General features: G+C 41.7%; 2 protein-coding genes across 2 annotated transcripts in view; one reads left to right on the top strand and one right to left on the bottom strand.

Moving 5' to 3' along the window:
- LOC309545636 (teratocarcinoma-derived growth factor-like) overlaps window positions 1-5,638 on the bottom strand; it is a gene marked incomplete at its 3' end in the record, with an annotated part of 282,294 nt that extends 276,656 nt beyond the window's left edge. The window contains exon 1 of the mRNA XM_082244889.1: window positions 5,548-5,638. Coding sequence (XP_082101015.1) covers window positions 5,548-5,567 — 20 coding nt within the window. The 5' untranslated portion in view covers window positions 5,568-5,638. The remainder of the gene's footprint in view (window positions 1-5,547) is intronic.
- Window positions 4,921-17,786, top strand: part of LRRC2 (leucine rich repeat containing 2) — a 410,134-nt gene continuing 397,268 nt past the window's right edge. The window contains exon 1 of the mRNA XM_082245752.1: window positions 4,921-5,047. The gene's annotated coding sequence lies outside the window, so the exon portion shown is untranslated. The remainder of the gene's footprint in view (window positions 5,048-17,786) is intronic.

Below are 17,786 nucleotides of genomic sequence, written 5' to 3'. Positions count from 1 at the left end.
CGGCTTTATAAATCCCACCAGGACTGGAAATACCACTATTACGGAAATAAACCAGGGAAATTGTTGGCATCTCTCTGTAGGGGACCATACACTCCGACGCAGGTTTCCGCCCTCAAGGACATAGACGGCAAACAGGTCGAGGACCCCCAGGATATAAATAGGGTTTTTTACACAATTTTATCAGACCTTGTATGGTCATGAACCCATGAATGAGGCAGCGGCCTCTGACTGGCTCTCGAAAGTTTCTCTTCCGCAAATTTCTGAGTCACAACTGTCTCAACTAAATGCGCCTCTTACCTTGGAAGAAATTTTAGCAGCAATTAAATCACTCTCTCCCGGCAAATCCCCCGGCCCTGACGGGTATACCCCAGAATTCTACAAACTAGCAGCGAATTCGATAGCCCCGACGCTACAGGCAATGTACAACTACATCCTTGACGGCAACCCATACCTTCCCACAGGTCACCAAGCCCATATCAAACTTATTTATAAAAAAGGGAAAGACCCCACGGAACCGGGCTCTTATAGACCGATTTCCCTATTAAATGTGGACTCTAAAATGCTTTCAAAACTAATGGCAGACAGATTGGCGTCTATCATGCCCTCTCTCATCCATCCTGCGCAATCGGGTTTCACCAAAGGCAGATCTGCTACCTCAAACATTAGGAAAGTCCTTCTCGCTCTTGAGGCATCCAAAGCCGACCCGACCACGGACGCCGCAATCATAACCCTTGATGCCGAGAAGGCTTTTGATAATGTAAACATTCAATGGCTAGATCGAGTGCTCACCACGGTAGGTTTCACGGGCAGATTTTTGCATTTTTATTTAGAATGATGTATACCCAACCGGTGGCACAGGTGGTGATAGCAGGAATAACCTCCCAGCCGTTCAGATTATTCAAGGGGACGAGGCAGGGATGCCCGCTCTCCCCTTTATTGTTTAACTTAGCTCTTGAGCCGCTGTCTAGACTCCTGCTGTCCCACCCCGACCTTCACGGCATCAAGGTAGGCAATGAGGAAGTACGAACCGCCATGTTTGCGGACGACGTGCTGATCTTCACGTCTGATCCGTGTCACGATCTCCCAGTGATTCAGGAAGTTTTTGCCGAATATCGTCTGTGCTCGGGCCTTCGCATAAATTTCCACAAGAGCGAGATTTTGCCCCTAAACACTACCCTTACCCCAATTCCACAAACCTCCGCATAGCTACACAATACATTACCTACCTAGGGGTCAAAATAGGCCACTTCCCACACTCAGTATACCACCTAAACTACACGCCGGTCATTGACAAGATGTTGTCAGAACTTAAGACCTGGTCGGGGTTACCCCTCTCCTTTATGGGCAGATGCCATTTATACAAGATGGTCACTTTCCCGGAATTGTTGTACCCGCTGCAGACGATACCCCTACTGCTGAAACACAGGGATGTGAACCGGTTGCACAAAGGGCTCTCGAATTTCATTTGGCAGGGCAAGAGACCCCGGATCTCTCTCAACAAGCTGCACTTACCTAAAAAGGAAGGGGGGTGGATCTACCGAATGCTAGGATTTATAACATAACTTGCCTCTTGAGAGGCTGCCTGGACTGGATAAGTAAAGAGTCCCGCTACACTAATTACTCAAATCACTCAAAACACAAATGGTATACCCTCATAATCTGACTGCTCTGCTGCACTGTGGGACAAGGGACCTTCCTATCCCCCTCCGCAACAATATTTTAATCAGGGACACGGTGGGCGCATGGAGGGAGGTGAGGAAGAAACTGGGTTCACCCCAGCGTCTCTCACGACATTTACACATTCGCCATCACCCTGGCTTCCCTCAGGCACAGCAGCACTCGGTCTATGAATTGTGGTCCCAGCGTGGGATAATTCGTATATATCGCAGCTTTTTGATATGAGTACCGGGTGTCCTATGAACTACCAAGCTTTTGCTGAAAAGTACGATTTACCGAAGGGTCACTATCTATACTATAGGCAATGTATAAGTTTTGTCAGTGGCATCTGCAGCTCACCTCACAAACGCTTTCGCTTGACCTTGGTGGACACTTGGCTTAGTCAAGGTAAACACAGGATATCGCAACTGTATAAACCTCTCCACCAAGAACTATTCCAGAAATTGACTCACACCATTGCCAAGTCCTGGAACAAAATACTAAACTCACCACAGGCTCAAGCCAAAGCCCTCCAGGGATATCTGTGCACCAGGCGTTTTATTACATGTGAATTCTGGAGGGAACAACAGTTTAAGATACTTCATGGAGCCTACTACCCACACATCCGTTGGTCCAAGGACGTGGTGCATCACTTTTGCACTCTATGTAAAGATCGCTACCCGTCACTACTACATAAACTCTGGCTTTGCCCTCTAGTGTCTTCATTTTGGGATAAAACAATACGATATATAGCAAGAGTGACCGGTGTGACACTTCCAAAAGACGTATATCTTCTGGTGTTCAACTACATGGAGGGTTCGGTCGCTGGGGGCTCTAAGACGTCCAGAGAGCTCCTCTTACTCTACAAACCCTGGATCGTTACCTGCCTCATGCTGGCACGCAGGTTGATTTTACGTCACTGGATGTCAGAGTTTGCTCCCACTATTGAGGAGCTCACGTCAGACCTCACTGCCCTGCGGAATACTGAATTGGTGGGCTCCACCATAGTCCCTCGCCTGCCTGGAAACATTAAGTCAAACAAGTGGAATCTGCCCTCACATGCCTTCGTCTCTCCTGCGGGACTGCTACACACTCCCAAGAACTGACCTGAGCCTTCTATACTACCTTGGTGGACTGGCGCAAGCCTCAGTTAAACGGTCACACTAATTACATTGAAATCAGTACAGCTACTACCATACCACAAGCTTAATAGTTTTCTGATGGGTTAACACGGATGCATACAGATAGATAAATAATGATTCAGTATTTGTTATTATATCTATTCTCTATAAGGTCCATCGTAAAAATGACATAGGCAGATGATTTCCCCCTTCTGGTTGACATCTGTGTCTCCTCCTTCTGCTCACCCCCCCTCCCATCCCCCCTCCACTCTCCCCACTATCCTCCAAGTTCTCTATGTCCTCAACTCCCTCCTCCCCCCCCCCAGTGCACCCCTCACCCCCTCTGTGTAAAGTGAAAAAATGTACGATATCAAACCGGGTTGGATTGTTCTTGTTTAGCTGAATCCTGAAATTCCTCGACAGTTTGTTTCATGATACCAGAGCACCCTACCTTTGTTGAGTGCGCTTAGCGTATGATGCTTTTTATGATATGTGCTTTGTAACTATTGCTCATCACATATGTTTCTACTTTTGTAATGAGTTGAATTTCAATAAAATATTATTAAAAAAAAAAAAAAAAACATTTTTTTTTGGCTGGAGTAACGCTGGACCCGCCGGACCCGCTGATTGGCTTCCCTTGTGTGCTAGCGGTCTCAGGAAGCGATGTACAGTTACATCGTTTTGCGAGACAGAGCATGCCTGCCACAGTAAAACTGCGGCGGGCGGTTGTTATGAGGTTAAATATCCAGCACACATTTGTCCTCCAGTATTTCTTATATATATATATATATATATATATATATATATACAGTATACAGTATATATATTTCTCTATTCTATTCTAATTATATTATATGATATTCATTTTATATTATACTATATTATATTATATATGTGTGTATATATATATATATATATATATATATATATATATATATATATATATATATATATATATCAGATTATAACTCACATTCAATATAACTTCTATCTTAGATTTTAAATAATTACTTGTTTTTAAGGTGTAAGTATTAAGAATCCTTTGCACCTCTGCTTGTAATGAATAGTAAAAGTTTAGTTTTGTTTTATCCAGTTGTCAGAGAGAATCCATGACAACACTAATGTGTTAATGTAGTACAATCATGTATTATAATGATAATAACTAGCAATGATGAAGTACAAATGAATGAATTTGTTTTAATTGACTTTTCATTAGCAAACTTGAATAGTAGCTTGGAAGTGTTAATAGAAGTTACAAGTTAGCTCTTACTTCAGCTGAATGTTGTAGTGTTTAAATAATGCTACTAGAACACAATCTAAATTGTACCCTGCAGTTGTCAGCAAATGGCAAGAAAAAGTGGAAAAGAAACACTAACAAGTCACATGACACCGGGGAGGGAAACTGGCTAATTGGGCCCAATGTGGACATATTCACTTTATTTTGAGGGGACAGCAAATTTACACTGTTATACAATCTGTACACTCACTACTTTACATTGTAGCAATGTGTAATTTCTTCAGTGTTGTCACATGAAAAGATATAATAAAATATTTACAAAAATGTCAGGGGTGTGTTCACTTTTCTGTGATACTGTATATATATATATATATATATATATATATATATATACTGTATATATATATATATATATATATATATATATATATATATATATATATATATATATATATATATATATACTGTATACATATATATATATATATATATATATATATAAATATATATATATATAAATATATACATATATACTGTGTGTATATATATATATATATATATATATATATATATATATACACACACATACACACTGTTCATGTATATGATTTTTTTTTTTTTAATGTCTGGTTCAGGTTTCAGGCTTTTGTTGTTCATATGGCGCATACAGTGTGCTCAAACACAAGGTTACTTATTTGACTAACATTTAATTTATCAGCACTTCAGCAATGAGCAATAGATGCTGTCCCTGTAATGCTGCATCCCCCTAACTCATGTTGATTTATATTCTCCAGATATTTTATCATACAGAAGGCCCTGGCACTTGGGCTTCTAGAGATCATGTTATCAGCTTACAAATATAGAATATTAGTCCATCTAAAAGGCAAGTCACGCTGTGAGGTTTGACCTGGATGACTGTGAGCTATGCTTCAGCTATTGCATCTGCTGCTGTAAACAAGAGGGAAGGCTATCTGCAGCGCGCAGTGTATGGCGGAGAAGCCATCCTCTGAACTCCTGGGCTGTATTGTTCATTGTAAGTGAGCACTGTGTGTTTACAGTACGTTATTAGAAATAGTTTAGCTGGAAAGGTTAAATCCACTTAAAAATAGATTACTCCCGTTTTGCTTGGAGCACCAAAGCTAGAGTAGCTGTGCTAGCCAGATGGGCAATCATATATTATTACTTTGAAGTTCAGCCATCTAATTATTGTTACAGCTACGTGGCTTACTGTATTTTTTTTGCTTTATTGCCTTTTATCAGCATGTGTATATGTTGGGAAGTGTTTTTTTGACATAAAAAAAATTTGATAACATAAATACTTTCACCATTTCTGTGCCCAAGTTCAGAACAACATCTGCTCCTAGTCACCCTTGATCTAAATATCAGTTTGCTCAGTACAGCATGTTTTGTCATGGATTGAACAGCAGATGTTTGGACGAACTAAAGGATAAGCGCAACGCTGATTTATTTCCCATGGCAAATAGTTTGAATTCATACTCCTATATTCATGCCGTTTATTTCATGCCTTCTTACCTTTCCCAAAGCTGCATCATGCTTCATACTAATGAGATTCATTAGCAAAAGTGGTGCTTGGAGGTAGCATGTGCTCTGTAACGTTGCAAAGCTTACATGTATTGCGCGGTACACATGATTTTTTGGGATCACTTTCACTTTCATGTCCCTAGCAAGCTAACAGGTTGTTTCTAAAAGCGACGCCGCAAGCAAACATTAAAAAGATGCTTGACAAACCTAGGAACTGTTACAAATCTGTAGAAATGAGAACAGACAGACACAGACAGGACAGAGGGGAGAAATAGGGTTGGAGGTAATAGTCGCATATGTAGCAAAGCATTTAGTGGTTGTAGTATGCACCAAAGTAGAGCCAATTATTGTGGCACACTGCAGCAAATTTAAAAGTTTAACAGTGGTGGAAAATATGGCACGGAAGAGGAAATGCCTGGCATAATTGTGAGAAAAAAAGTTCCTGCAACAATGGTGTCACTGCAAGGAAAAAAGGCTGCTACACTGGTGTCACTAAAAGGAAAAAATGTTGATGATCTGTACTAGTGGATGGAATAAATACTGCTGCTTTGGTGGTATTAGTTCAAGGAGAACTGCCTTAGCATCCAAGTCAGTGGGATGAGAGTGTGTGTGGGGGGGGGGGGTGGAATGCTGGAGTGGAGTGCTCTTTGGGGTAAACTGAATAAAGGGGTCCTGTGTGGCTCTGGGGTGTCTGAAGGACTCTGAGGGAGGTAGGAAGGCTTAGGGACTTTTTGGGGCTTTCCGGCGTAGAGGTGAACTCTGGGGCTGAGTTGCTCCTTCAACCCTCAGATCAGTACTTATCTTTACAGGTAAAAATGCAGTATTGCTAGTGCTGCTGGAAATACATATTAAGCAAAACAATAAAGTTGAAAGCCAGGCCAGAGGAACAAGGAAATTCTTATCGCTGGTCACAATATAAGCTGTTCTTGAAGTGCAAAGCCACACCAGTTCTGGAGAGCAGGGTATAAGCATTAGTGGCTGGGGCACAGGCCTTTCTTACCATCAGTATTTCCTTGTTGTCATGCACCTCAGTACAGTCCCCCATTTGTGTACAAGCCTGTCCTCAGCTCACATCCTCCTCCTCACTGTGGTTTCACCCTATGTAAATGTAAATGGTGTCCAATAGTTGCAGTATCCCATTTGAGACAAAAGAGTTAAGGCGGACCTCACAGCAATCCATCCTCACACCACAGTAAGCACCCATTCTTCCTGATTTCTTTCACCCGCTGTAGGGAAGAGAGACTTGAATTCTCCCTCCAGCAGATATTTCTGCAGTCACTTCTATCATTCACCAGAAGGTTGGAGAATTTAACCAACCTCCCAGAGAGCTAGTAAGATAAGTGAAAAGCTGGCAACATTAGTCTAAAGCTTGCAAGTTCCCGACTATGGTGGTTGAAATTAATATGTTTACTGATTTACTTTGCAAAAAAATTTTTTATGAGTTCAGCCAACAATGAGTGCCAGCCAGACAAGTGTCACATGAATGAGAAATTCACCTTGCAGGTTCAACAGATTGGCTTTTTATGTCACCTCTCTGCCTTCAACCTCATTAGCATCATTACATCTGTCCAGTGAGCTGACTTATCAGGGATCCTAATGCAGGAACTAGTAGAATGATCCATCAGAGTTGTGTGTATTAGATCTATATAGACAACTATTTAGCTGTATGCATGGAGTTTTACTTTAAGTGAAAGGACTCACCAGCATTTCACTGTATTATCTGCTTAGGTCTTCCGTTAACTTACTTGCAGTTTTAGCTAAGAAACAGATTTATAAAAACCGGAGCAGGCAACAGGTTCCTGTAAGAAGAAGTAGGAAAAAATATTAAACCTAATTGGGTAGAGTAAGGACTGTACCTTAGCACTCATTTTGTTTGCTCTACTACTCATATATCAGCTTTTTGACGAATATTTTAAAGACATTTGTATTTGCATTAATATGCTCTATGAATTCGGTTAAATTGAGTTAAGAGAGATTTAAACCTAATCTCTGAAATCTCATTAACACGATAATGTAACTTCAAAAGTTGTTTTCAATATTTTTTTAAATCTGCAGCTTTCATTAAAATAATAGCCGGTGATCCTGTCATAAAGGTTCCTTGTTCTTGCAACTATATTACGACGTGCTGCTATGTTGTTTCTCTGTAAAGTAAACCCTTTGGATGAGACTACAAGCAGTCTCGTTCATATAGTGACCACCTTAGTTACAATTAGGAAGCAGCTCCAGAGCAATGATGTGCAGGCAATGTTGGAGCAAGTGCATTTAGACAGAAGTAGCTGAAATAGGTTGGACATTATTTTAGGCTATAGATGACTTTAAAAGTATCTTTTTTTTTGTTCCAAACAAACGTTTTTTGGTATTAATGCAGAATACACAATGTCAATTGGGTGACAATAACAGGATTGAGATAATATTATGCGTTACACAGGTTGTATATCATCATGTTTACACCTAAAAATCTAATTGCAATGGGAAAAGAAAAGAATAAATGTAAGGGTGTTGGTCATATATAACTGATATATCATAATTTAAGTGTAAGCAGCCCATTACAAAATCATGGCCGAGATTTCGACAAACATGGAACAATACTTGCTCTACAGTAAATTCACATTTTCAATGTTTTGTTACCTAATGAATTCTATGCCAGTGAGTTAGGTTCAGGAGTCAAAGTTCTGCAGGACTTACAGTAGGTCAATCTTGTTACAGAGGAATGGGGCGGGGGGGGGGGTTGAAGAAAAGGAAGGGAAAAAGGGGGGGTAGAGGGGTTTATGCATAAGTGTAAGGCTTGTGTCTACGTTAAATGCCTAGTGGAGTGTATGAAGTTTGGTGTTGATTAAGCAAAGTAACAACAGTTGCCTTGCCAAGGTGAGGATCTGAATCGGGGACAACCAGAGCAGCCTGGGGGGTACATTTGAGTCCTAATTAGTTGTCAGTTCATGTTTGGCTCGGTGGAAAGAGACCCATAGTTGGAAGGTATTCCTCAGAGGACTGGAATTGGACCCAGCCGGCCCATGTAGAAGTGAAGTTAGAGGGGGACTCACGTGCAACTGAGATGAGCGCCTCCATCTCAGTGATTTTCCTAATGTGTGCATACCAGTCTGATAAAGTGGGAGCTTTGAGAGTAGCCCATAGCCTGCTAATGCACATTTTAGTGGCATTCACCAAAATCATGGCCAGGGATTTAAAGTATGGTGTGATGTGAGTTACGTGATGGAAAAGGAGGCATTGTGCGGGCGTAAAGTCTAAAGAGTAAGTAGTGATTCTAGTTATCTGAATATGTGCCATAGTTGAAAGTGGGAGCATTCTCACCATATCTGTATTAGGGTGCCAATTGTTTGATGACAGCGCCAGCATCAGTCCGAAATAGAAGCATCGAATTTGTGTAAGAGGGAAGGAGTCTGGTACCAGCGGGACAAGATTTTATAGTTATTTTCTTGCATTGAAACAATAATGGATTCTTTGTGTATATGACAATATATTTGCGTCCAATGGTCTTCAGTGAGGTCTGAATGCATATCTCGAATCCATGCCTTGCAAGCTTTCCCTATGTCTGTCAGGTTGTAAGCCCATAGCATAGTGTAGACAGCGGAAATGGTATGTTGTTGGGGATCAGATCTGGTACACAAATATTCAAAAGGGGTTGGGGGCTTAGAAAATTCAGTTGAGTTTTGGAGGGAATCGATAAAGTGTTTCAGTTGAATATAATCCTATGCATTTATCCTTGTTTCGGACCATTGCGATTGAATGCTAGTGATAAGAACGTGCCCTCCTCAAAGAGATTGTTGACTCGGAGGCCAATTTCGGGATATCCACCTGAAAAGAAATGATCAGTCACCCCCTGAGGGAAGTCTGGGTTTATTAACACTGGTGTCATAGAGCTAGTTGCTGTGGGGATTCCAGGTTTGTGGCATGCCTCTCTGAAGCACTGTAGGGTTTATCCAATTAAAGGATGCTCCCTAAGGTCTTTTGGGGTTTGACAGCAGTGGATCCAGGGGGCACAACATGTGGCCAAATTAGAAAATGCTTCCCCAGGCCAACCAAGTCTTTGACCCGGTAATGTACATGCCAATCCACTATGCATTGCAATTTAAATGCCCAATAATAATACTGGATATCAGGAAGGCCTACTCTGCCTTTAGATTTAAGTGTAGCAAATTGGGTTAAACTGATTCTGGGATGGCCACCATTTCAGAGAAAAGGAGTACATGCCTTTTAATTGAGCGATCAAAGGATGAAGGTAGTCGGATAGATACCTTTTGAAGAATGTAGAAGATGCGCTGCAGTACATTCATTTTGAGGATCGATGCATTGCTGAATCATGAAAAATGGGGCTTACTTCATTTTTTAAGGTCTTCCGTGATAGCGTGGAGAACCGGTAGGTTATTTCTTGAGTATAGGTCAGAGAGACAGGAAGGTAATTGAATGCCCAGATATGTAATGGCTCCCGAACATTGAAATAAATCATACATAAAAAGGCTAAAAACTGTAGTATGGTTAATCACTCAACCAAACCCAAGTGTACATAGAAACATGAGTCCATTATATTAAAAAAGACAATCAACTTGCAAGGATGGTAGAGAGTCCAATGCAGAGTAGAAATCCCAAGGTGCGGAGAGCAGAGTTGGAAAGACACCCAAATGTGTAAATAAGGTGGCTGCTTACCGCAACTAGTGGGCCTCCAAATTAATGGATAAGCCACTTAGGCGTGAAGTGTTAGCCCTAATGGGATGGACTTTCTCCTCCACTTCAGTGGACCAGGATCAATTCCGTGTGTTCCTATACCCCGCTCAGTCACAAGGCAGATATGACTCCAATATGTATGGCAGTATGCAAGGAATGAAGGAAATCATAGCGTAATCCCGTAATACAATTAAATTGGTTTTATTAAAGTTCTACTTACATTATGGCAGACATGTATGTGCAGACAATGTACAATAGCGGCGTCCCGCTAGGATAAAACACGAGCCGGCGTCTTGGGGGCGTGACAGGCGCGATGTCCGGAACCTCCCGACCGGTTTCGTCAGAGTGACGTCGTCAGGGGCGTGGTTACCGGACATCGCGGTCACGCCTGGTAAATACCCCATATGCTCATCACTTCCGGATAATCCTCCAATTAAAGAAGAAGAAGGGCGGAAGTGACGCATCCGCTGTTTGGCCGTTGAGGGCGGAAATGATTAATATGTGAAAACGATCTAGATGTTCACAAGGGACAGGGTTGGAACACTCTGTCCTCTTTCGTTCTAACATTAATATAATAGAATATTAAATGAGCCACTATGTTAATTATACAAACAGCGGCCCAAAAACAAAAACAAGCAGTATAGAAAAAACGGCAATATAGAGAGAATAGCCACCAATTGTGCATAGCGCCATCTTGTGGCCAAAAATTATATTGCGGCCAAAAAAAAGATCCCTAATTGAGATAAAAAAGAGGAACGAAGGCCAAAAAGTGGATTGCAACACCTTTCCCTTTAACAGATGACCTCTTACTCATAGCCTTACATGTATCATAATACTCATAACAATAAAAAGTGAAAAAGGCCATTAATTAAAAATACATTTAACAGATAGTGATATATGGCTAAAAATACATATAAAACCAGAAAATATCAAAATAAAGCTTGAAAAATAGTGCAATTCCTAGAACTGCAAAAATTAAGATAAATGGGACTTGATGACATATCTATCCATTTCCCGCATCAACCTCATTAGCTGTTATTGATGAAACAGTTAATGTCCCATTCGACGTTAAGGCCAAAGGGGACATAGGATTTTAAAATGTAAATCCATCGTGTTTCAGCACGGGATAATTCCCTTTTGGCATTAGCTCCTCGCCAATTTGGAGCAAATTGATCAAATGCCACAAACAGCGTGTTGCGGGGGTCTTTATGTCGACAGGAGTCGAAATGTTTCGACACACTGTGGCCAGGAAAACCTTTGCGGATATTGGCCACATGTTCTCCCATGCGTATTTGCATGGTCCGCAGAGTTCGTCCAATGTACTGCTTCCCACATTTACATTGGAGTAGATAAACTACATTTTGTGTTGAACAAGTGATGAAGGAATTAATCGGGTATTCTCTCCCAGTGACCTGAGACCTAATTTTCTCTATCCTCCTACCCTTGAACACATTTAGAGCACAGATATTGCATCTCTTGCAGGGATAGAACCCTTTAAGTTCTGGGAAAAACCTGGGTTTCTGTGGTTTCTCGATAACATTATGGGCCACCTGGTGTCTTAGCGATGGGGCACCTCTAAAAATAACATTAGGCCGGTCTGGGAGGACTGGACCCAGTACTCTGTCATTTTTAATGACGGACCAATGTTTTTGCATAATTTTTTTGACCTCATAATGTTGGGTACTGAACGAGGTGACAAAACAGTTTTTAAACGGTTGATTGTCATTGGTTCTTGTGCGAGGGGCTAATAGATTCGACCTATCCATATCAGCCACCTCCCTGATGGTCTTATCTAAGGAGTCGGCATGATATCCCCTATCCAAAAACTTGCTTTTGAGCTGTGAGGCTTGTGAAAGGAAGCTGTCAAGGTGGGTACAATTACGCCGTAGCCTCATAAATTGTCCTTTGGGGACGGCTTGTAACCACGATTTATGGTGACAGCTATCCACTGGGATAAAGCTGTTTCGGTCGGTCTGTTTAAAGAAGGTGGAAGTAACCAACCTGTCCTCTTCCACAGACAAACTCAAGTCCAAGAAACTGATATTGGTAGTGCTACTGGTACAATCCAGTTTTATACCTCTGTCGTTCTCATTTAGTGTAGACATGAATAGATCAAGGGAACACTGATCACCATCCCATAGGAGGAGGATGTCGTCTATGTACCTCCTCCACAGCACCAGCTGGGGTGGTCGGTCCTTATAGACGACATCCTCCTCCCACCTGGCCATAAATAAATTGGCCAGGCTGGGGGCAAATTTTGCCCCCATAGCCACACCGCGGCACTGTAAAAAATAGGTGTCATTAAACCAAAAAAAATTGTGTGTCATTGCAAAACTCAAAATCTCCAAGATGAACTCAATCTGCTCTTTATCTAACCCACTGAGGGTATTCAGATAATATTGTACCGCCTCATATCCCAATTGATGTGGGATGATCGTGTACAGGGACATGACGTCAGCCGTGGCCACGATCATACCTTCCTTCCATGTGACGTCCTTAATGATGTTGAGGACATGTGTCGTGTCCTTGAGATAGGAAGGCATTTGTGATACCAGTGGTTGGAGAAAGGCATCAACATACCTCCCAATGCGAGAGCATAAGGAGTCTATCCCACTAATGATGGGACGACCGGGGGGTTTAATGGGATTTTTGTGTACTTTAGGGAGAAAGTACATAACTGGCAAACGGGGAGCCAGAGGGACAAGAAACAATTTTTCCTTTTCTTTAAGAATGCCTTTATCAAAGGCTTGATTTACTAGAATCTGAAGCTCTTTTTTGTATTTTACTGTAGGATTCCTATTAAGAATCTGGTAAGTGTCCCTATCGCTCAAAATGTTGTTCATCTCAAGGACATAGTCATCCTTGTCCAGAACGACAATACCGCCGCCTTTGTCGGCCGGACGAATGACTATGTCCTTGTGTTCACACAGTGTCTGTAGCCCAATTTGTAGGGAATTGTTAGTCGGTGGCTTCCTTATCTTAATCTTTTCCAAGTCACCTAGTACCAGTTCTTTGAAGACCCGAACAGAAGAGGAGACTTTTCCAGATGGATTAAATAGAGAGGCGTTGGCGAGGGAAGTATGTGTATACTTGTTGGTATTATTAGAAATGGTTCTACTGGGATTGGATAATATATATCTTTGTATATTCAACTTTCTAATATATTTTTGGACATCAATGAAGGTGTCAAACTTGTTGATTGTCTTTGGAGGTGCAAACTTCAATCCCCGGTTTAGCACGGATTGTTCCTCTTTAGTGAAAGAGGCTTTAGAAAGGTTGAATATACCCCCATCATTTATAGTCGCCTTCTTTTTTGCCCTCGCCTTCCGCCCCCCTCTGGTCCCTCTCTTTGTTCGATATCCCTTTGGATGTTTTGATAGTCTCTGGGAAAATCCCCTTGGTATTGGTTCATATTAGATGGTGGGGGTGGACGAAAATTACGTGGTGAATCGAATTGTTCGTATTCTGACCCAAAACGATCCCTGTTATCATTCCACCCTCTCGGTTCATTCCTAGGATGACGGGTGATGACCCTGTTATCATTAGGGGAATCCCATCCACCATTATCCAGAGGAGTGAACCTATTAAAGGTAGGTACACTACCTCCAGGTCTTGGTGTATAGGGGGCATCATAATAATCATATTGTGATGGCCCCCGTCTGTTATTAGGCAAAAGTTTTTGCTGATTGGCAAAATAAGGCCTATTATTATTCCTATTATTGTTGTTATAATTATTAGACCCTCTGTTGGATGGAACACCTGGGGGGAATTTTTTGATATTATGTCCCTTCCCGCCATTAATGGGCTTATTATTGAACCCTCTAGAAGAAACTTGGCCATTGGGTAATGAGGTGGTGGCTGTCACAGTGTCCATGGGTTCACCCTGAATGTTATCACCCATATTGGCATTAGTGGCTGCCCTAGCGACTTGCCATTTAAACACTGTGTCGTTTTTATAGTCACCCACATCGCGATTATACTTTCGTTTTTTCTTATTTTTTTGATCAATGGTCTCTTTTTCTAAATGTTTTACAAGGAGCTCGGACTGTTTTTGATATTCATCTTTCTCCTTGAATTCGATCAGAGATTTTTTCAAATCACTGATTTCACCGTCGATTTTAGATAACTTGCTCCTTTTCCTACTAATGAGGAATTGTAAAAACTGAATTCCAGCCCCATTAAAATATTTGAACCAACCATCTAGGTCAGACTCATCACTCTGGGGATTGACCTCCCACCTGAGGCTCCTAGGTACCATCTTATCTGCGACATATCGTTCTAAGAACGCTATGTCCCAGTTAGTGTGCACTTCGGTAGTCATCAGGTTCTTTAATCTCGTAAAACGGCTCCCGACATCATCTGTTGGAACCGGGGTGCCAGTGAAGACATCCTCCATATCAAGGACCTGTTGAGTCCTAAACTCAAAAATGTCCATGGTGTGATAAACAGTAATGATAAAATACTAGCAGCAGAATAAGAACTATAAAAAGCAAATAAAATCAAGGGGGAAATCCTGTCGTTCTGGACAAGGATGACTATGTCCTTGAGATGAACAACATTTTGAGCGATAGGGACACTTACCAGATTCTTAATAGGAATCCTACAGTAAAATACAAAAAAGAGCTTCAGATTCTAGTAAATCAAGCCTTTGATAAAGGCATTCTTAAAGAAAAGGAAAAATTGTTTCTTGTCCCTCTGGCTCCCCGTTTGCCAGTTATGTACTTTCTCCCTAAAGTACACAAAAATCCCATTAAACCCCCCGGTCGTCCCATCATTAGTGGGATAGACTCCTTATGCTCTCGCATTGGGAGGTATGTTGATGCCTTTCTCCAACCACTGGTATCACAAATGCCTTCCTATCTCAAGGACACGACACATGTCCTCAACATCATTAAGGACGTCACATGGAAGGAAGGTATGATCGTGGCCACGGCTGACGTCATGTCCCTGTACACGATCATCCCACATCAATTGGGATATGAGGCGGTACAATATTATCTGAATACCCTCAGTGGGTTAGATAAAGAGCAGATTGAGTTCATCTTGGAGATTTTGAGTTTTGCAATGACACACAATTTTTTTTGGTTTAATGACACCTATTTTTTACAGTGCCGCGGTGTGGCTATGGGGGCAAAATTTGCCCCCAGCCTGGCCAATTTATTTATGGCCAGGTGGGAGGAGGATGTCGTCTATAAGGACCGACCACCCCAGCTGGTGCTGTGGAGGAGGTACATAGACGACATCCTCCTCCTATGGGATGGTGATCAGTGTTCCCTTGATCTATTCATGTCTACACTAAATGAGAACGACAGAGGTATAAAACTGGATTGTACCAGTAGCACTACCAATATCAGTTTCTTGGACTTGAGTTTGTCTGTGGAAGAGGACAGGTTGGTTACTTCCACCTTCTTTAAACAGACCGACCGAAACAGCTTTATCCCAGTGGATAGCTGTCACCATAAATCGTGGTTACAAGCCGTCCCCAAAGGACAATTTATGAGGCTACGGCGTAATTGTACCCACCTTGACAGCTTCCTTTCACAAGCCTCACAGCTCAAAAGCAAGTTTTTGGATAGGGGATATCATGCCGACTCCTTAGATAAGACCATCAGGGAGGTGGCTGATATGGATAGGTCGAATCTATTAGCCCCTCGCACAAGAACCAATGACAATCAACCGTTTAAAAACTGTTTTGTCACCTCGTTCAGTACCCAACATTATGAGGTCAAAAAAATTATGCAAAAACATTGGTCCGTCATTAAAAATGACAGAGTACTGGGTCCAGTCCTCCCAGACCGGCCTAATGTTATTTTTAGAGGTGCCCCATCGCTAAGACACCAGGTGGCCCATAATGTTATCGAGAAACCACAGAAACCCAGGTTTTTCCCAGAACTTAAAGGGTTCTATCCCTGCAAGAGATGCAATATCTGTGCTCTAAATGTGTTCAAGGGTAGGAGGATAGAGAAAATTAGGTCTCAGGTCACTGGGAGAGAATACCCGATTAATTCCTTCATCACTTGTTCAACACAAAATGTAGTTTATCTACTCCAATGTAAATGTGGGAAGCAGTACATTGGACGAACTCTGCGGACCATGCAAATACGCATGGGAGAACATGTGGCCAATATCCGCAAAGGTTTTCCTGGCCACAGTGTGTCGAAACATTTCGACTCCTGTCGACATAAAGACCCCCGCAACACGCTGTTTGTGGCATTTGATCAATTTGCTCCAAATTGGCGAGGAGCTAATGCCAAAAGGGAATTATCCCGTGCTGAAACACGATGGATTTACATTTTAAAATCCTATGTCCCCTTTGGCCTTAACGTCGAATGGGACATTAACTGTTTCATCAATAACAGCTAATGAGGTTGATGCGGGAAATGGATAGATATGTCATCAAGTCCCATTTATCTTAATTTTTGCAGTTCTAGGAATTGCACTATTTTTCAAGCTTTATTTTGATATTTTCTGGTTTTATATGTATTTTTAGCCATATATCACTATCTGTTAAATGTATTTTTAATTAATGGCCTTTTTCACTTTTTATTGTTATGAGTATTATGATACATGTAAGGCTATGAGTAAGAGGTCATCTGTTAAAGGGAAAGGTGTTGCAATCCACTTTTTGGCCTTCGTTCCTCTTTTTTATCTCAATTAGGGATCTTTTTTTTGGCCGCAATATAATTTTTGGCCACAAGATGGCGCTATGCACAATTGGTGGCTATTCTCTCTATATTGCCGTTTTTTCTATACTGCTTGTTTTTGTTTTTGGGCCGCTGTTTGTATAATTAACATAGTGGCTCATTTAATATTCTATTATATTAATGTTAGAACGAAAGAGGACAGAGTGTTCCAACCCTGTCCCTTGTGAACATCTAGATCGTTTTCACATATTAATCATTTCCGCCCTCAACGGCCAAACAGCGGATGCGTCACTTCCGCCCTTCTTCTTCTTTAATTGGAGGATTATCCGGAAGTGATGAGCATATGGGGTATTTACCAGGCGTGACCGCGATGTCCGGTAACCACGCCCCTGACGACGTCACTCTGACGAAACCGGTCGGGAGGTTCCGGACATCGCGCCTGTCACGCCCCCAAGACGCCGGCTCGTGTTTTATCCTAGCGGGACGCCGCTATTGTACATTGTCTGCACATACATGTCTGCCATAATGTAAGTAGAACTTTAATAAAACCAATTTAATTGTATTACGGGATTACGCTATGATTTCCTTCATTCCTTGCATACTGCCATACATATTGGAGTCATATCTGCCTTGTGACTGAGCGGGGTATAGGAACACACGGAATTGATCCTGGTCCACTGAAGTGGAGGAGAAAGTCCATCCCATTAGGGCTAACACTTCACGCCTAAGTGGCTTATCCATTAATTTGGAGGCCCACTAGTTGCGGTAAGCAGCCACCTTATTTACACATTTGGGTGTCTTTCCAACTCTGCTCTCCGCACCTTGGGATTTCTACTCTGCATTGGACTCTCTACCATCCTTGCAAGTTGATTGTCTTTTTTAATATAATGGACTCATGTTTCTATG

This window comes from Pelophylax lessonae (assembly GCF_965119305.1).
Source record: "Pelophylax lessonae genome assembly, chromosome: 1".
NCBI classification, from domain to species: domain Eukaryota; kingdom Metazoa; phylum Chordata; class Amphibia; order Anura; family Ranidae; genus Pelophylax; species Pelophylax lessonae.
The sequence above is the reverse complement of the archived record's forward strand: the minus strand, read 5'-3'. Positions and strand labels throughout refer to the sequence as shown.